This window comes from Cotesia glomerata, linkage group LG5 (genome assembly GCF_020080835.1).
Source record: "Cotesia glomerata isolate CgM1 linkage group LG5, MPM_Cglom_v2.3, whole genome shotgun sequence".
Classification (NCBI taxonomy): Eukaryota; Metazoa; Arthropoda; class Insecta; order Hymenoptera; family Braconidae; genus Cotesia; species Cotesia glomerata.
The window spans coordinates 17,966,386-17,987,986 of NC_058162.1; the positions used below are offsets into that span (position 1 = coordinate 17,966,386).

Sequence of the window (21,601 nt, forward strand, 5' to 3'; positions counted from 1 at the left end):
CCACTATTAGGTGATTACTCACCAAAACTTACTAAAATTCATAAAAGTTTATTATTAATTATACTAATTAATCTAATATTCTCTATTACTACTATTAGGTGACTATTCGCCATAATTTATCACTAATTCACTATTATATTTCTAATATTAAGTAATATTCATTCTACTGTTACAAGTATTCTATTTCATTGTTAAGTTGCGTTACCGAAATATCACAAGTTTATATTAAAAGTGCTTATTTTGTGTAATAAAGTTAAGTTTATTGTTTTCACCGATATACACTATTACTAAACTACCACTATGCACCTCTCTCAACTACTTCTATTCAATTAAAAGGGTCAATCAAGGACGCAGAATAATCACCGCAGTTAATATTGTAAGTAAGTAAAATAAGTTAACTGGCACGCGTGAGAACTTCTGTCCAGAATTAATAAAGTAATTCAAAACCAAAGACATTCATTTGTTCACGGAAGCGGAATATTCCATTATTTTCTGATCCGCGAGGTTTAATGGTCTAATGAATTAAATTTTTTAAACAAAACAGAAATTTAGTGTTTCAATACATAGATAATTTTATAAATCTACATATAGATATCATTATATATATAATGAAAATGGTCTTTGTTTGAGGCTCAATCACGTCTAAATCACTGATCGTATCGACATGAAACTACAACCATTCGATGCGAAATTTTCCCTAGATGGTTTCCCGGGAAAAAATCTGCATGCATGACCATGCTTAACCAAGCATAAATCAAGCATGATCATGCATGAATCATGGATGATCGTGCCTGATCAAGCATGATTCAAGCAAGGTCCTACTCAATCATACATCTTAATACTGGGTGATCATAAACGATCCTGCGTGACTTTGCATGATCCATACCCAATCATGCTCGAGTATACCCGACTGTGTACAATCGAACTGAAAGGTCGTGCATGAGCTTGCATAATAAGCATGTGCATGTAAGAAACTACATAATTCATGCTTGACCAAGTCTAATCGTGCACGATAACTTTCAACGCAGCTAAACTTATCATGCGTGACTATGCACGGTCTTGAATAGACATGTACAATTATTCTTCGTCAAGGTTGACCATACATGACCACCTGTGAGTGGCCATAATGATCAAGCTCGAGCCTGCTTGACCGTGCGTGACTTTGTATGATCAATCATGATTGGACTTCACCAAGCTGGGCCATGTACTTTTAGTTTTTACATTGCTTCAATGATCATGTAAGGGCTTACATGATTCCCCATGATTTTGCATTATCATGCATTAGTCATACATGGTTCTTAAAGTTATATTTTGACACCGTAATTTTGAAGACACATGGTCATTTACAATCATGCATGACTATAGTACATATATGTACAGTAATGACTTGAACATTACGGTCAAAATATAACTAGTCTAGTCACTCACGGTTAAGCAGGCTCGAGCTTGATCATTCTGGCCACTCACAGGTGGTCATGTATGGTTAACTTTGGCGAAGAATCATTGTACATGTCTATTCAAGACCGTGCATAATCATGCATGATAAGTTTAGCTGCGTTGAAAGTTATCGTGCATGATTAGACTTTGTCAAGCATGAATTATGTAGTTTCTTACATGCACATGCTTTATTATGCAAGCTCATGCACGACCTTTCAGTTCAATTGTACACACCGGGCATACTCAAGCATGATTGTGTATGAATCATGCAAGGTCACACAGGATCGTTTATGATCACCCAGTATTAAGATGTATGATTGAGTAAGACCTTGCATGAATCATGCTTGACCAGGCACGATTATCCATGGTTCATGCATGATCATGCTTGATTCATGCTTGGTTAAGCATGGTTATGCAGGCAGTTTTTTTCCTGGAATAATCATAATAGAGTATGCATTGACAACGTTAATTAAATGACAATAAAAATGCATTTATAAGTAAAATAGTCAAGTCATTTTGTTATGGTTCATTATTTATAATTTATTTACTTTACATTTCTCATAAAAAAAAAAAAAAAAAAAACAAATTTTAATTAAATTAAATTATCAATTTCTCAAAATGTATTTTTTAATAATTTCAAATCATCACATACAAAGTCCTTTACTCGCAATACATGATTTATGGCTTTAATTTGATTTACAGTTACAAAGATTAATTTTTTACTCTCAATTATTGGTATTATATGATTAATTTTCAATCATTCTGAATTACCAAAGAATCTTTTTTCTTCAATTATAAATTTTTCTAAAACGAAACATACAATACCTTCCACTGCTACAAAAAATTTTATTGATCCATAAGTTACCGAATTGTTAAATAAAATTAATTTCACTGTAAAGCTATTTGTTTTAATTGTTTTATAAAGCTCAGAAGTAAATAACTCCCGATTAATTTCAACTTTACTATAAATTTTTAAATTCATTGAATCCAAACCAATTGATTCAATCAAGTTAAGCTCATTATCATTCAACTCAACATCAACGATTTGTCCCAAGAGCTTATTTGTCGAGGACTGACATGATGGATTCACTTCATTGTTGACCTGAACTCGATTTTTTAAAACTTGGATCCCTTCAATAATTTTCAGATGATTCATTATTTCTTGACCCAAGTGCTTTGTTCCGTGAGTATTATGAGTCAAAAAACCATTAAAATTTTCAAAAGAAAATGCTGATGTATGGTTCAAAGGGCCCCTTCTTTCTACTATTAGCGGATAACGTATAAGTTGATGAAGATTATAACTTAATTCACGATCACTGTACAGAATTTCAGTTTGTTTTACAAATTCTGTTAATAGTTCCTTTGCTTTTATTATATCTTATTTTGTAATTTGATCTTGGAGTAACATATATAGTCCTTTAACAAAAAGCAGCCAATGTTCCAAATATTTTTGTGGTAGACAATGTTCCAAGACTGGAAGTGAGTAAAATAAGATAAAATAATAGTATTCTGAGGCTTTATACAATTTAAAGTCTGATAAGCTTCTTGGCATTCTGTTGATGAAATGTGGTGGTCGAATTCCCAATAAATCGTTATCAATTGCAGCACAACAATTTTTTAAATTCCAAGGGCCTTTTTTATTAACATAGATCTCAGTAAATTGCCGTCCTACACCAAGTAACGCCGAGTGCATATATTCTGGTAGCAAACAGGTTCCGAGATCGATAAGAGGTAACTTAGAAACAACAGTATGTCCTTTAACACCTTTAACATGACATTTACCGTCAGAAGCAACTGCTTTTAGTGCTTATTTTTTCATTCTTCGTCCTTGTCTCAATCTAGCACCTTCTTCAATGAAAGGATACGTACTCTTATTTCTCTTTCCTTCGATTGCTTTGCACTTTTTCATTGATAGCTCACAAATATTACAGCCAAATTTTCCATTGAAATTTTGGATAATTTGAATTAACGCTCTCGCCGAAGCATCAGCAATTATAAGTGGAGCAACAACTTTTGAAACAATTTCATTACCGGCTCTAGGATTAGTCCATTTAATACCTTCGTTGTAATAATTTTTTAATTTATCTCAAAATGGTTTCAAAAACGTATTCATCGTCAACTTACATTTTTTGTCACACCAAAGTCCAATAGGAGTAATGAAATTACTTCTCAAATTTTCTGGTAGCTCAGCTATAGTAATCATCAGTGGCCAACAATTGGTTTTGGAGCTTTTGCTTAAAGAAATATCATCTGTATTTAAAATAAATGTAAGATCGTATACTCCACGATCATCTCTGGAATTTATTCTTCGATATTCTGAGCCGTCAGTGATATCAGTAATGACATTATTTTCATTACTAATACTAGGCGATTGTAATTTTTCAGCCAATTTCAACTCTTCAAAAAAAAATTCAATAACTTGTCCAATATCTCTTTCAAAAAAGTGAAATATTTGCTTTTTCTTGGCTCCACATGAATTACACTTTTCAATTTCACCATCAATTCCGAGATAAGATGAACAGTTTTCACAATAATAATGCTTTATTATAGTAACTGATGGCGTTAAATCGGTAGCATAATTGAATAATTTAAATACAGAATGAGGTAAGTTGTTAGAAATTGGTAGCATTTTATGAAGCATAAGTAGAATAGCTGTTAAACAAGACTTAGTAACTCAATGTTGAATGTACAATTCTAAAAGCATTAGAACACTTTCATCCGTTGTTAACGAACAATTTTGGTATAAATACTCCAGTATACCATTATTATTGTTGATGATTAGGTCCTGAGTCTCTGCGTTCTCTGTAATTTCAATAGAATCACTTGATTCGCTGGTCTCACTATCGGAACCACCATCTTCACTCCCGTTGCTGTCATCAGGATCTCGATTGCTATCATCATCTTCAATATCATCATCCGAGCTGAGATCACTTAATGCAATATCATTATCTTCATCGTAGTTTATATTATTTTCACAGTATCTTTTATTCAAATTCATACCATCTTCTGATAGATTTTCCAATTTTCTTTTAGTGTAATTATAACAGGTTCTCAAAGGAATCTATAAAAATATAATTCATTAGCATTCATAAATATTCATTGAAAAGAATTATTATTGATAATTATTAATAATAATTTATCAATAATATTGGAGTATTTGGTTATAGTAAGTATTGTACATAAGAATGTAAATAATATCTATATTTACCTGTGCATTTTCATCCAACATCCAAGACTTATATTTCTTACGTAACATATTATTAGTCACTTTGTATTTGTTAGTATGTTTAGTAAATAACAAGTATTTTTTTGTATTTAATTAAAAATGAAAAATAAAAGTTATTATGCTTTTGATTATAGTGACAAATATTTTAATAAAATGATGACTGTGTAAATCTGTTTTACCGCTTGAATATAAAGGTAGGGAGGGTAGGGGAAGTATTCTTACTGTCTCTCGCTTTCCACTCACGCGGTAGCCGCCAAAATTCCGGCATACATTTTTTCCTCGGTGCGTCGATTTTTATTTTGTATTCATTCTCTTATGAATATTTATTATTCATCTTTATTATATTTAATACGATCTATCTAATATATAAAATTCTCGTGTCACAGTTTTCGTTGCCATACTCCTCCTAAACGGCTTGACCGATTTTGATGAAATTTTTTGTGCTTATCCAATATCTATGAGAATCGGCCAACATCTATTTTTCATCCCCCTAAATGTTAGGGGTAGTCCACCCCTAAATTTTTTTTTTATTTTTTAGACAAAATTTTTAATTTCTATTTTTTTATGATACAACATACAAAAATACATACAATCCTCAATTTTCACCCTTCTACGATCAACCCTTATTTTTTAACAGCCATTTTAGTAATTTAATCATTTTTCCTCTCCGGTCGAAAACTGATCAATCGTCATTTAATTAGTTATCCCCGCCAGAAGTCTACAGGTGTCACTTCTGACCCAGTAAACAGCACGGAGTAGGGATAAGAACGAAGCCGGTCTCCTTTCTTTCTCACTCCCTACACAGTTGTCGGCCATCATTATTGTTTATGCATCAAGTGTAGTAGTAACGTTGACAATTATTATTTTGCTATCTCAGTGTAACTCTCATATTAACTTTTAATCATTCCTATTTTATCAATAATAATTAAATTATCAATTTTGAGTGTATTTTGCACGATTAGTTAATCAAGTGATTTTATAACCTCAAAAGTACTCAACACGTGACACGAGCTTCCAATAACAACGGATTTTGTGTTGTAAGTATACTTTTTTTTATTTATATCGAAAATGTTGTTGATCTTATAAAAATGTAATTTTAATTTAATTTTATTAAAAAAATGTAATTGAACAATTAAGATTTTCATAGTTTCCAAAAAATCAATCATTATGAATCTTTATTTTGAAATGTCAATGGAAATATTGGTTGTATGAAAAAATTATAAGAGACAATGTTTTCATAAAATTTAATTTTTTACTTTTGTTGGAAAAATTTTTCCATAAAACTTATATTTTTGTTATAATTTCATAAATTAAAACTAATCATTTCAAAACTGCGGCAAAAATCCTGGCCCTAATTATACTTTTAACATTTTTCATCATTAAATAATTTCATTAATTCTATTTATGTATGTTTTGTACAGTGAGCAATGCCAAGAAAACGCAAAGGGGCTGATTTGAGCCGCAGTACAAGTAAAGCTCGAAACTTGCGAAATAGCAGATCCGAAAGAACAGAAGAACAAATCCAGCAACAAAATACTGATGCACGTGTCAGAATGGCGCAATTGCATCAAGAAGAGCCAGAAGATACACGAGCTGAACGCAATGAAGTCAGAAGATTAGAACAACGACAATCACGCCGTTTCACAGTCAATAGACGAAGAACAAATGACCAACAACGACAACAGGTACATCGAGCATTTATATCTGATTCATTCCTGCGTCTAGCATTCCAGTATGAGCCCGATATTGAATATTATGCTCATTCAAAAGTGGTAATTGGTGCTATGGACAAGGAATGTCCGCATTGTCATGCTCTGAAATTCAAAAATGAGCCAGCTGGGATGTGTTGCGCGTCAGGAAAAGTGCAACTACCTGAAATTGAAACACCACCTGAACCATTGAACGGCTTACTTATCGGCACGGATCCAGATTCTAACGTGTTCCTGAAGTCAATTCGAAGATTCAATTCATGCTTTCAAATGACATCGTTCGGAGCAACAGAAATAGTTCGAAATACTAATGCAAATGGTCAACAATTCAATTCTACATTCAAAATCAGAGGCCAAGTTTATCATAAAATGGGCTCACTGCTGCCAATGCCAAACGAACCACATAAATTCTTACAAATCTACTTTTATGGGTGGCGAGGATTCCGGAAGCGCACTTGCCAATCGCGTGAATGCACGTTGTGATTATAATAACCTTGATTCATTTTATGCCAGGTGCATCGTCAGCGAGCTAGATGCTCTTTTGAACGAGCACAACGAGTTGTTGAAAATATTCAAATCACATATGCACCAATTACAAAGCGATAATCACGCTATCGTCATTAATCCTGATAAAACACCAGCTGGAGAGCATATTCGTAGATTCAATGCACCCGTTGTTGATGATGTTGCTGGAATCATGGTTGGCGATTGTACAGCTGCACGAGAAATTGTGATTCGTAGAAGAAATAATAATCTTCCAGTTCATTGCTGACACACATCGTTCATATGACGCTCTCCAATATCCGCTAATATTCTGGAAGGGACAAGACGGATATTGCATAAACATAAAACAACGAGATCCCGTATCAGGTACTTCATTGATTATTAATTTGATCATTAATCATTTAACAAAACAATTAAATTATTGAACGTAATAAATTTAAATTAATTTTTATGAACAAATATTACAGGAGCTGAAACAAACAAGAACGTTAGCTCAAAGGATTATTATGCGTACCGATTAATGATTAGACGTGGCCTGGACAACGTCATTTTACGATGTCGTGAGCTTTGTCAACAATTCATGGTCGACATGTACGCGAAGATTGAGAGCGAACGACTACGATACTTACGATATAATCAACAAAAGCTGCGCGCGGAAGAGTACATTCATTTGCGAGACGCTATCAACAACAACGCCGACGTCGCCGAAATTGGTAACCATGTCATTTTACCATCATCGTACGTAGGCAGTCCACGTCATATGCAAGAATATATACAGGATGCTCTGACTTTCGTGCGCGAATATGGACGACCATGTTTATTTATCACGTTCACATGTAATCCAAAATGGCCAGAGATTACATCTTTGCTACTGCCTGGCCAAAATGCAATACATCGCCATGACATTACAGCACGTGTGTTCAGACAAAAGTTGAAGTCTTTAATAAGTTTCATTACTAAATCACATGTATTTGGTCCCACACGTTGCTGGATGTATTCGGTTGAGTGGCAAAAGCGAGGATTACCTCATGCACACATTTTGGTTTGGTTCATCGACAAAATCCGTCCTGAAGAAATCGATAGTATCATTTCTGCGGAAATTCCAGATCCATCCACTGACCAACTGCTGTTTGATATTGTTACAACAAACATGATTCATGGTCCATGTGGTACTCTTAATAGTTCATCGCCTTGCATGGCTGATGGAAAATGTACTAAAAATTTCCCTAAAGATTTTACCAATGATACGGTCACAAATGTCGACGGATACCCAATATATCGTCGAAGAAATCCTGAAAATGGCGGACAATCATTTATTAAAAATATCATCAACACAGACATTGATATTGACAATCGTTGGGTGGTGCCATATTCGCCTCTGCTGAGCAAGACATATAATGCTCATATTAATGTTGAGTTCTGCAGTTCTGTGAAGAGCATCAAATACATTTGCAAGTATGTCCATAAAGGCAGTGATATGGCTGTGTTTAGAGTGGAAAATACTAATGTGAATGCTCCTCCAGTGAATAAAAACGATGAAATAACGCTCTACCAAATTGGTCGGTACATCAGCTCCAATGAAGCTGCTTGGCGTATCTTTGGTTTTCCAATTCATGAACGGGATCCAGCAGTTGTTCAGTTAGCCATCCATCTTGAAAACGGTCAGCGTGTATTTTTCACGAACGAGACAGCGATTGATCGTGCAATAAATCCACCTAAAACTACACTCACTGCAGTTTTGCAATTGTGTAATCGTGCGGATGATTTTGGTGCCTTTGCACGAACATTACTCTATTCACAAGTACCACGCTATTTCACATGGACTCAAACAAAACATGGATGCCCCGCAAGCAAGGCTCACCAGTTGCTGCATGTCTCAATTTATTTAAATCAAACGCCTTGGGGCGATTATTTACAGTCAATCCAAGACACACGGAGTGCTTTTATCTTCGACTGTTGTTGGTTAATGTTACTGGCCCATTATCATTTCAAGATATACGTAAAGTGAATGGGCAACAATATCCAACGTATAAAGATGCATGCCTTGCACTCGGCTTGCTGGAAGACGACAACCAGTGGGAATGCATGCTTGCTGAAGCTGCATTGAACTGTACAGCAATACAAATTCGTCTACTATTCGCTATAGTGTTGACTACATGTTTCCCAGCCCGAGCACAGATATTATGGGAAAATCACAAAGATTCAATGACTGATGATATATTGCATCAACATCGTATACGGTGCCACGATCTAACCATAACATTCAGCGACGAAATGTACAATGAAGCATTGATTGCTATTGAGGATCTTTTCCATTGTCATTGCCAACTTACCACTTAGTAATTTCGGTATGAATTCGCCAAATCGAACTGCATCTGATTTAATGAATACTGAAATGAATCGTGAACTGCAGTACAGTACTGTAGAAATGGCAGCGATTGTTGCCCGCAATGTCCCACTAATGAATGAGGAACAAAGAACCATTTATGATCGCATTATGCTCGCAGTTTCAGCTGGACAAGGTGGGTTCTTCTTTTGGATGCACCGGGTGGAACTGGCAAAACATTCGTTATTTCGCTAATTCTTGCTGAAATACGATCAAATAATGGCATCGCATTGGCCGTTGCATCATCGGGCATTGCAGCAACTTTATTGGATGGAGGTAGAACAGCTCATTCAGTATTTAAGCTGCCACTAAATATTCAGAATAACCCTGACGCAGTATGCAACATTAAGAAACAATCGTCCATGGCCACTGTGCTGAAACGGTGTAAAATTATTATTTGGGATGAATGTACTATGGCACACAAACATTCACTTGAGGCGTTGAACAGGACATTGAAAGATATTAAAAACAGTGACAAACTATTTGGCGGAACTCTGTTGGTCCTTTCAGGTGATTTCAGACAAACACTTCCAGTCATTCCACGTTCAACATACGCTGATGAGATCAACGCTTGCTTAAAATCATCTCCATTGTGGCGTAATGTTGAAAAATTACAGCTAAAAATAAATATGCGCGTTCAAATGCTTCAAGATCCATCCGCTGAAACATTTTCAAAACAACTCTTAGATATCGGTGATGGAAAAGTTGCTATAGATGAAACTGGATACGTAAAATTACCGACCGATTTCTGCACAATCGCTGATTCGCAAGATACTCTCATTGAACAAATATTTCCCGATGTACACACAGTACATAAATCATGAGTGGCTTGCAGAAAGAGCGATTTTAGCGGCAAAAAATGTAGACGTTGACAATTTAAATCTGAAGATACAAATGTTGTTGCCAGGGAACTTGGTATCATATAAATCTATTGATACAGTTTGCGACGACAGCGAAGCAGTAAATTTTCCCACAGAGTTTTTGAACTCACTGGATTTGCCAGGCATGCCACCGCATAATTTACAATTAAAGGTTGGATCTCCAATTATCTTGCTTCGTAATTTGAACCCGCCCCGGCTGTGCAACGGTACGCGATTAGTCATTCAAAAATTAATGAAAACGTGATCGAAGCCAGGATTTTAAATGGCAAGTTCAGAGGTGAAAATATACTCATACCACGGATTCCTATTATACCTACAGATGTGCCAATTCAATTCAAACGTATTCAGTTTCCGATTAGATTGGCATTTGCAATGACTATCAACAAATCCCAAGGTCAAACGATATCTGTTTGTGGATTAGATTTGAGAACACCATGTTTTTCACACGGACAATTATACGTGGCATGCTCTCGAGTGGGTAAACCATCCAGTTTGTTTGTGTTAGCTAAAGATGGACTAACAAAAAATATTGTTCACGCTACAGCATTAAGAGATTGATATTGTTTAATAGTGTTACTGTCGTAATTGTTTAATTAATGATATATAATTTTAAGGAATAAATTATAATAACTTAAAAATAATGTTTGCCTTTTGTTATTTTTATATTCCCTCATCGTTCACAGCGCTCCATGCTTATTTCACGCATATACCACATTCTTACATACATACAATATACACATTCTAACATACATACATACTTACAATAAGTAAGCTATTTTTTGTCTACACTAGAAATTACTAGGAAATTATTTATATGTGTTGCGTAATTATCAAGTATTCGCGCCAGAACACTTGGTAACTTCGCAATCTACTACACCAGAGGTGCTGCTACGGACGCGCCCTCTGATTCTCGGGATTCAGCTACGCGCCAATCCTTTATTATTAGCCTCCACGTGCTCCAGCTCAATGATCCAATTGTGAAAATCAATTAAGCTCAATCCACGCTCTGATTCAAGTCACAAGGCCAATCATCGACAATTATTCAGTTTGGCAACTCAGGTATTCATTAGAGTATTTATTGATCGAATTTATATTAAATTATAATCCGGTTGACATCATGCATATTCTAACCTCGTGCTGGCTTCTCCATGCCGAGTGTTATTTTCCACTTTTAGAAATCCATCTACATTTTGCATTCATACAATAATTAATATTTATACTCTGCAATCACAAGGAATTAAATAAAATTCATTAACATTCCATTGATCTAATGACTCATCAATTTAACAATCGATAATTAGTTAGTCATCCCTGGCTAAGGTGATATCATCACCAACCCAGCCAGGTATGCCCATAATCTCTAATTACTTTCAATTATCATACTTGTGATTGCAAAGTAGTCAGTTCACGTTCAGACTTCACTCTGTTCATAACTCGGTTCATCACTCGGTTCATCACTCGGTTCATAACTCGGTTCATCACTCGGTTCATCACTCGGTTCATAACTCGGTTCATCGTTCGGTTCATTTATCGTTCAACAGTATTGTCGCGTCATCAAATAATACTGTGATATTACTGAATTAATTAGAATCAAGTGATCTAAACAATTATTAATAATAATCTATATTTGTGTATTAATAAACTCGATATCATCGCTCGTACCAATTATTGTCGCGTCATTAATAATTTTATTGTGATAAAATAATAACTCAACAAATTCATAAAATTAATTTACTCTGAGCTCGTCATCTGAATCTTGTTACAATTGATTTATTCACGCTCTTACTAATTTTATTAATATTTGTGTATGGTGCCAACATATTGATAACTCATCTGCAATTTATAATTACACCATTTTATATGCTTTACTAATAACTATTCATATTAATTAATTACATATTTAAAATAAATCACAAGGTTAATTCCACACTAGTTAATAAGAATCAAACGTGATCATTAAGTTATCTGTGATATTTTATAGAATAAATGATAAAACCACGAATGAGTGTCTAACTTTTTTCAACACCCAGATCCGGCATAAATAAATAATTAATGATAAAATAAAATTTACAATATGGCAAAACAACGTTTGCCGGGTCAGCTAGTCTATTAATAAAATACTATTTGACATATAAAATAGTTTTAAATAATTTATTAATTAAAGGTTTTAATTTCGTCGTAAAGTATTGCCAGATACATAACCTAGAAAAAATTGGCAGTTACTTTATCAAAACTACTTTTATTTGATCAATTTGATTTGTCACAATGTTTGTCATTAAATCGAAGGATTTAAAAACAAATGTTAATGTCGGAAATGAGGATATTGTTGGTGATCCGGCTTCTCTTAAAATTGAAGATGAAACAAAATTTTTTTATAAATCAAAAATTTACAGTGGCCGCGTCATTAAGATATCTGGTAAGTAGGATTTATTTATACAATTTACTCTCGTCGATATAAACTTTTAACTTTATGTTTAATTAATTTTCCTGATTATAAAAAATTTATCACGCTATAAATTTTAGATCCCAAACTAAAACGCAAGAGAGACAAAAAAAGAAGTTACTCTCCTTCGGATTATGATAAGAAATCCAACAAATCAAAGGAAAATGATAAACAAGCTAAGGTATAATCTCAAATTTATTCTATTAATTTTTATAAATTGAATTATTATTCGAGCGAATTTAGACGACAATGATGAATTTTTCTTATGAAAAAAAATTAAAAAAATAGATAGTTTTTTATAAAAAAAAAAAAAAAATACATAGAACGGAAATTATTGAAAAATATAAAAATGCACTTATAGACAATTTAAAAATCTCCAAGTGCATTTTTTCAAAAATTAAAAATTTTTAATTATTTTATTTATTTTTTTATGAATAAAAAATTTATTCTGTCTCATAGATTCACACTCGGGAAATTATTTGAATATCATTTTTACTTTTAATGATTTTGTTTATTAATTTTAAATATAGAAATCAAAAAAGTTAAAAAAAGATGAGTCCAGTTCATCTAGTGAAAACTCGGAAGATGATAGTAAATCTAAGAAAGATGAAGTGTCCGACATTAGTTCATTAGAAGATTCAACTGAAAATCTCGAAAAGCCAAAAAGTACTGGAAAGGTAGATAAACACTTTAGTCGTAGAGACGATTCATCCGATTATTCGGCCCTTAACAAGAAAAACTCTCTACCTAAAGAGGGAAAAAATACATCCTCAAAGACTCATTCGTCTTCGGCTAGTGGAAACTCTACACTGGAACGTACGAAAAATGATGGTAAGTTTATGAGCTGCTCTATTCTTTTAATTATTAGTAGTACTTAAACAAAAAAATAAATAATGAATATTTTAAATTTCATTGTTATAAAGAGCTAGATAACCATGGCAGGGAGTCAGGAGTTCAACAATCAAGTTTAGACAATGATGATCATCTCTTGGGCGTTGCGAGTGCCGATGTAAGAAATTCAAAGTTATAAAATATCTGATAAAATTCATTCAATCTTTCTCTCAATTTTTTATATTTATCTTCCTAGATGGTTCTGTTAAAAAATAACATTTACGTGAAAAAAACCGTGTTAGATACAGCAAAACGTACATCTTCTCAAGCATCGCACCTTGCACGACAACTATTAGAAGGGGTGATAAAAGCAGAAATCTTACAACGCAGCACTTTAACCGGAAAGGCAATGAGAGGGAAGAAAGATCCAAACGTTTTACCGTTGCATGCAGGTGCCAAAGATGCCATCGTTGGTAAGTGTCTTTTTCAGTAAATAAATTCGACACTGTTTAATTTTTTTATTTTTTCAATTTAGTATAAGATTTTGTAATTATAATTTAAACTTTACACAATTTAAGATAATGTTTCAGTAACAAAGTAAAAATATCATTTTTTGAAAGAAGAAAGTAATGTATCTAAGTAAATAGAATAATAAGAGCTTATTTCTTTTTTAGCGTATGCTCAAGAAATAGCTCGGGAAAAACATTGGACGGCTCAGGATGTTAAAACTATTGAGAAAAGTATAGGTCAGAAACTTACGGAAATCAGAAATGCACACAAGAAAAATCTGGAAATTCGTCAAGCTTAAAGATCAAAATATAAATTTATATCTCTATTATTGTCTTATTTATATTTTAGATCTTAAGTAATTGACGTTCTGACACATATCTGATTCATTTTAAATATTTGAAAAAAAAAGGAGTATTGGTTCTTCAGTAAGTAGATGAGTACTTGATGATAATTATTTATGATCTTAAGTACAAGCGCAATGATCTTAAAATGATCTAATATTACATTGTTTGTATTCTAGAATCTAGTTTGTAAGGACGTTTAAAAAATTGTTTTACTTTAAATTTAAGAAGAAAATAAGAAGAATCGGTTTAGGTTCGTTAGTTATGTTCAATACCACATGAATCAAATATTGATGCTTGGTACTAATCATAAATAATATCCACTGCAAGTACTATTATCTCAAATTGATCTTATATTGTATTGTTTTTTTATATTCTAAAATCCAGTTTTTGAAGTTGTTTAAAACATCGTTTTGCTTTTAATTTTGAAAAAAGAAAAAATTATCGACTTAAGTGTTTTATTTTCGTTGAATAGTTGACTTAGACACATATCTGGTTAGTTTTAAATATTTGAAAAAACAAAAAAAAATAAGAAGTATTGATTTTTTAGTTAGTAGATTGATGCTTGATGATATAATTATACGCACGATCTCAATAATAGCAAGTAGATTTATCTCAAATGGATCTTATTGTATTGTTTGTTTTCTAGAATCTAGTTTTAAAGATTTTTCAAGAAATTGTTTTATTTTTGGTTAAAAAAAAAAAAATAATGAGAAATATCGGGTTAAGTGCTTTGGTTTTGTTGAATATGATATGAATAAAATGTTGATACTTAATGATCATCTATGATCTTTACTACAAGTACTATGATATTAAAAATTAATCTTATTTTGTATTATTTGTATTCTAGAATCTAGTTTTTAGAACTGTTTGAAAAATTGTGTTAATTAAAAAAAAATAAGCATCAGCCAAAGTTCTTAAGAGGCGTCGAACATGATGACAGTAAAAATATTTATTTCGATGTGATCTCAATAACAATGCACGATTGAAAAAATAACTCAAACTTACTTAAAAAATAATTTTCATTTCACGTTGAATAATTTTTTAGTTAACAAGAAGAATGGTTATATAATGAACCAAAAACCTCTTTTTACTAGTGTGGAGCAACTGATTATAGCGTATCAATAAAAACTAGTTAAAAGACTACTTGTATGACGTGTGTTAGTTTTCAACAAAATATTTTATGTGTGTTGTAGATGTAATAAATTATTAGTTTATTAGTTTTATTAAATGCGTCTCATTAAAAAATTGATATATATCAATTTATATAAATAATCAATGTTACAATTTATCTGATGAGTATTTTTTAAAAGTAGCCTTGAATACTTAAATAAAGTTAGTCTTGAAATTGTTTTGTATGCGTTTTTTTATTGTGAACAAAGTATTTAATTTTAATTAAGTTTTGCAAGGTTCAATTTCTTCTCAACTACGAGCTAACATAGCCAGTCAAAAATGTCCCTGAATATATGCTAGACATGGAATACAACATGATTATGATTGATCAATTATGATCATGCTTTGTCATACATGATCACGCATGAGTATTTTCCAAACATGTAAATAAGCATGATCAAGACTGATTGAATATGATGATGCTTGGTCATGCACGACCAGTCATGAATATTCGCCAGACATGAAGAAGCATGACCATGACGGATTACGGATGATCATGCATGACCATTCAAGCTCATGTCTGGCAAATATACATGTATGATCATGCATGAAATTAACGCCTGATCGTACATGGTCATGCATGCAGATTTTTTCCCGGGTTATGACTTTTTATTTTTGAATTCCAACGTTCCTTCATTTTTTTATTGCTGTTTTACTTTTATAAATATTTGTCCCACTAATAAAAACAATAGACAAGCATTTTCTCTTGATTCTTTTGTTTTCATGGATTTCAACCGGGTATATTAGACGGATTATGTTCTTTTACATTCAGCTAAGAATCTACTCACACACTTCTACGCACCCACACGCTCACTCGAAGGATCATCGAAGGATTCCCATCTATATAGTCACTCATCACGAAATCTCGGGAACCATAGGACTTACAAACGTAAAATTTGGTAAAAATATTACTTTTGCTATGTAGAGGTAAGCTAAAAACGTATTTAAAGAAATTCTTACCTCAAAGGGGGTTGCGGGGGCGTTAAAAATAAAAAATTCCCGTTTTTAAACTATAGTCCCTATAGTCTCCAAATTTAGTAGGAATCTTCTGTAAGAGATATAAAAGTAGTCTATGAATGAATTTTACGATAGCTCACCCCATAGGGAGTTGCGGGGGTGGGTATTAACAATGAAAATTTTCAATTTTTAAGCCATAGCTCCTACAGACTCAAAATTTAGCTAGAGTTTTCTATATATGATGCAGAAATGACCTAAGAGAGGATTTTGCATTAACCCCCGCCAATAATGATTGCGGGGGTGGGTATTAGAATATTAAATTTCTATTTCCAAACTGTAACCTCTACAGACTCGAAATTTGGTAGGAATCTTTTATTTATAATGTAGAAATCTTCTCGAATAGGATCTTACGAAATTCCTCCTTCACATAGGAGTGTGGGGGTGTTAATTATAATTATCAAAAATTGATAATTATCAAAAAATTTATATTCTTCAAATACAGTTCCTACAGATATAAACTTTAAAAGAATCTCAAGAGAAACAGGAAATTACAGAGATGGCTTCCAAGGTCAACCGTTTTAAATATTATTCTTTCTTAATAATTGGATATCAGCTAAAAACGAATTTAGCGATAATTGTCTTCATATGTAGTTTACTCATAAATTTTATCGTAAATAATTTACTCGACAATAACTTTTGAACATCTGAAAAATCGGTTTTAGTAGCATATATTTTATTTAAAAAATTAATAAAATAAAACCCAAATAATAAATTCTTCGAGAAAGTTCCTTTGTCTTCTCACGGACTAGTCAAGCGTCGGTTGAATTGTACAACACAGTTAATTCGAACCCAAGATCAAACCTTACTACGCACTAACGAATATTGGCGTCCATTTTGAGCGCGCAACTTCTTGTCGAATATTTTACTCGATAATTTATTATGAACAATTGAATTATTATTAATAATATTATTTATTACAAGAAAATAATTATTTAATGTTATATTATTTTTTGAGAATTTATTTACTGAGATTTCGGCGCATTTAACTGATTTACCCGTGGATAATTTTTCGCTAATTTATTTTTATATTGGGATAAATTATTTAATAATTATTTATTTAATCGGAAAATTCCACGTGGTTATTTTTATATATTGAACTTAAGTTCTGGAATTTATTTTTAATAATTTAATTTCATCATTTTGATAAAATTCTTTAGAATTTATTTACCAGCGTGGATATTAAGTCCGGGAGTATTCAGTTAGAAATTTATGTCGAATATTCTTAAGAATTTATTTCAATGTTGATTATTAAATTTATGATTGATTTTGAATAAATTTATGCGTCGGATTTTAGTTCGGATTTTTGGGAATTGAATTATTAGTCGTAAAAATATTTTATAATTTAATTGCTAGCTAATGACTGAAATAATTAAGTAGAAATTTAATGTAATAATTTTCTGGAAATAATTTTCGTTAATAATTTTTATAAATAAAAGTAAAGTAAATTCAGAGTGTGTGTGTGCGGGTTATGTGTGTGAGATTTGTACGAGTAATGTGTGATAGAGAGTGTTAATATGGTTATAAGTATTGGTAGTCCTGTGGACTTAAAATCAAGTTAAAAGTGTGTGGAGTTAGTTTTGTTTAGTCGTCCGGTGGACTTGTAATTTTAAGTATAATTTTACTCAGGTGTGGGAGACCGTTCGTTCGAAAAAGCCCAATAGTTTTAGGCAGGTGTGGGAGACCGTTCGTTAGAAAAAGCCCTATTAATTTTAGGCAGGTGTGGGAGACCATTCGTTAGAAAAAGCCCAACTAGGTTAATCAGGTTGTAGGAGACCGTCCGTTAGAACATCCCAGCTAGTCATCGTACCGTCGTTTGGAAAGGTTTTGTTGTAAATATCGTTTGTCTCGCAGTTATTTCTCCGCGTCGCTAAATAATAACTCAATTATAGTGTGAGTGAGTGTGTGACTAAAGTTGTTAAATTGTTTTGTTAATAAATTTTTGGATCCATTGTTAAATAAAAATTTATTTATTTCATAGCACCTTCCTCCACTTTCTCTCCCTGTAGGATAAGCTCAGCTCTGGATCCGGTTCCAGGAACCGTGATTAAAAATCCTGGTGGCGCCCTTTTGTTCATTAATTTCGATTTCAATTCTATTGAGTTTATTGTTTTTGTTTAAATTTATAAAGGGGCCAATTGAGCGGTCAAAAACCTGTTACAAAGTCAAGGATTAAGTTTTACTGATTAGATCACTAATTTCCAGGAACAAGAGAGTGGTCTTATCAAATGTGTGTTCAGCAATTCTCCACTACGTCATCCAGGACATGTTACAAAAAATAAGAAGTAAAGATATGTCCTCACTCTCATTTATAAAAATTGGCATCTCTGATCCAGGCTTTCCACACATTCTTGGTTTTTGAGACAATTTTATATTTCTCCGGCGGAAGATCAAACAAAGTTACCAAATCCTTTCCAAGTATTCTACGAGGACACTGGTTACTGGATATTTATATCAACCGACACTTAAATGTTTTATTTGCAATAATACAGATCACACTGCTAAAAATTACCTCAAGAGCCCTTCAGATGCAGTGGAAGAGAATTTTTTAGAATCCAATGTCACCGAATAACAACACTCAACAACCCACAGAAACCAACCTTTTTCAAAATCAGAGCACCATGGCCAACGATTCAATCCCTCCAACCCAGATACTCCCAATAAGCCAAGACACCACAAAATTTTACTAATTCAACTCTCCAGGATCATCAAAAGAGATGGAAATTGAATAAATGGCTGGAATTAAACGGCCTCATTCATCAACTACAGCGTCAACAGGAGTAGAAGATAAGGAATCTTGTGATGACCCATGTAGAAAAGTATGGCGGGCCCAGGCTTGGCCCAGGCCTGGCCCAACTCTGTACAACTCTGGGCCAGACTTGTAAACCAGAGTTAGCCCAGTCTTGGTTTGAGTCTGGAATGATAACGCTGGCCCAAGCCTGGTTACCAGGACTGGCCCATGCCTGGCTACCAGGACTGGCCCATGCCTGGTTACCGGGGTTAGGCCACAGTTAATTTTCAAATCCGGTCCATGCTTGGTAACCAGGATTGGGCCATAGTTAATTTTCAAGTCTGGCCCATGTCATTTGATAAAAAATGATAAAAAAAATTTTTGAAGTGTAATTTTTTTATTTTTTGATGTAGAGCTAACGCAGGTTTAGAACGTCTGACTCTTTATTTAGACATAACTTTTACTAATTATAGAAATAAAGTGAAAATAGCATTTGCCCTAACCGAGATTCGAACCCAAGCCGCACGCTCGCCAGACCGATAAGTAACCCCTACGCCGCACGACCGATAAGATGACACATCTCATCAATTATATAAACTAAATCTAAATGGTGACGAAGTGTGACGGTTTATTATTTATATAATTTATGTTATTTAATATTGTGTTTTGATGAAAATTAACTATTTTTTACAAATGTTTATTAGTTAAAAAAATACAAGACTTAAGTTCTTATATTACTTCAGACTTTTTTCATTGTTCTGTATATTTTTAATATTATGTTATAAATTTTACTGTTTAAAATTATCAATATAAAAAATTCAACTGTAAATTATTGTATTTTAATTTTTTTAAGACTATATCAATTTTGACGATATGCAATTGTTTTGGTTAAATAATAAATTTTCAATTTTAGCATTTGCTTCCAAATATTCGTTAAACAATAAATATGTACTGTTTAAAATTCTATTACTTAATGATAAATTAAGTTTGGATTTCCTATTGAATGACCGAGGCTAGGTTACTCAATTCTGGCTCAAGTATGGGTTGCCATTCAACGGCCATGGCTAGGCTTTCCAGCCTTGGCCCAGGCTCGGGTAATCATTGGGCCGGCCAAGGGTTGGTTGCCCAGTCTTGGCCCAACACTGGGTTCTCTTACCTCGGCCATTCTATGGAAAACCAGTGTTGGCCCAACGCCAAACACCCAATTAGAAGGTAATTTCGTTATGAGTAAAACATGTAAGAAAATGAAGAAACAAAGCAAGCACAAACGCCGGACGGCAAGACTGATGAACAAGTGTGGCAGGACCTAGAACATAAACTCACAAACTGTCCAGTAAGCTTTTCACTAAATTTCAATCAATTAAAAATTCTATTAGATATATCTCGTGGTAATCAAGATATCAAAGAAAGTATTGAGAAGTATACCAAAAATATTGAAGAACTTATTTTGAAGTGTCATACTATTCACCCCGAGCTCAACAGAAGTCTAAAAAATCGGTGCAACCGCTTGAGAGAGCGGTTAACACAACTGATTAACCCAGCTAAGACTGATGGAAATTCTACTGCCATTAGTCAAATCTGCAGCCAACAATAAACCTCATCAAACTTCGGTTATGGATATTATTCAATGGAATGTTAATGGGTTTCACACAAGATTTGAAATAATTAAACTACTGGATAATATCCACAACCCCCAAATTTTATGTATACAAGAGACTAATTTTAGTGACAATAACTATTGGGTCATTCCACGTCAAATCGACCAATAGTTGGACTCGACCCCTTTCGATTTGGATAAATTTTGGTCAGAAGTTTTCTTTTATCCTATAACGAAGTTCTGCCAAAGGAAAAAAATTAAAAAAATTTTTTTCAAAAGTTATGCAAAATCCAAAATTTCACTATTTTCCATATTTTTTAAATTTATGTTTCAAAAATCTCGAAAACTATTGCAATTAAAAAAATCGCTTATGGTAAACTTCAAAGGGGACACTTGGGACTATTAAAAAAAAAAAATTTCCAAAAAAAAATTTTGAAAAATCTCCAATTTGTGAAATTTTGAATTTTTGAAAATTGTCAAAATTGACCGTCGACAATAAATTTTTGGCTCAAATTTTTTTGTGTACTACCTTGTACCAATCTTAAAAGATCCTGAAATTTTTGGAACTGTGTTTTTTGTTTTTTCAAAAATATGAATTTTTGAAATTTGTTAAAAAAAAATTTTTTCTTAATTTTTTTTTTTTTTTTTAATCAGTTTGGCAAATCGCGTAATTTTGATATTTTGAACAGTTGAAATTTCATTTAGTGGCATAATGATGAGAAAAAAAACATTAATGATATTTGTTTATTATTGGTTATTAATTTATTTAATAGGGCTTTTACGTGTAAGTTTACTTGACATTCTGTTACGAAAATTTT

General features: G+C 32.8%; 2 protein-coding genes across 2 annotated transcripts in view; one reads left to right on the plus strand and one right to left on the minus strand.

The window, feature by feature from the left end:
• Positions 1-21,601, minus strand: part of LOC123265791 (calcium-activated potassium channel slowpoke) — a 400,630-nt gene that overhangs the window by 85,007 nt on the left and 294,022 nt on the right.
• Positions 12,234-15,499, plus strand: LOC123265783. The gene is made up of 6 exons (XM_044729700.1): positions 12,234-12,559; positions 12,667-12,767; positions 13,117-13,417; positions 13,510-13,595; positions 13,674-13,890; positions 14,092-15,499. The coding sequence occupies exons 1-6, from the start codon at positions 12,409-12,411 to the stop codon at positions 14,223-14,225; spliced, it is 990 nt and encodes a 329-aa protein (XP_044585635.1). The 5' UTR covers positions 12,234-12,408; the 3' UTR covers positions 14,226-15,499.

What these genes read in the sequence shown, in the direction of transcription:
- LOC123265783 (XM_044729700.1), top strand. Translation starts at nt 12,409, where the DNA reads ATGTTTGTCATTAAATCGAAGGATTTAAAAACAAATGTTAATGTCGGA. An exon ending in CCGCGTCATTAAGATATCTG is followed by an intron (nt 12,560 to 12,666) that starts GTAAGTAGGATT and finishes TATAAATTTTAG; the next exon opens with ATCCCAAACTAAAACGCAAG. An exon ending in GGAACGTACGAAAAATGATG is followed by an intron (nt 13,418 to 13,509) that starts GTAAGTTTATGA and finishes ATTGTTATAAAG; the next exon opens with AGCTAGATAACCATGGCAGG.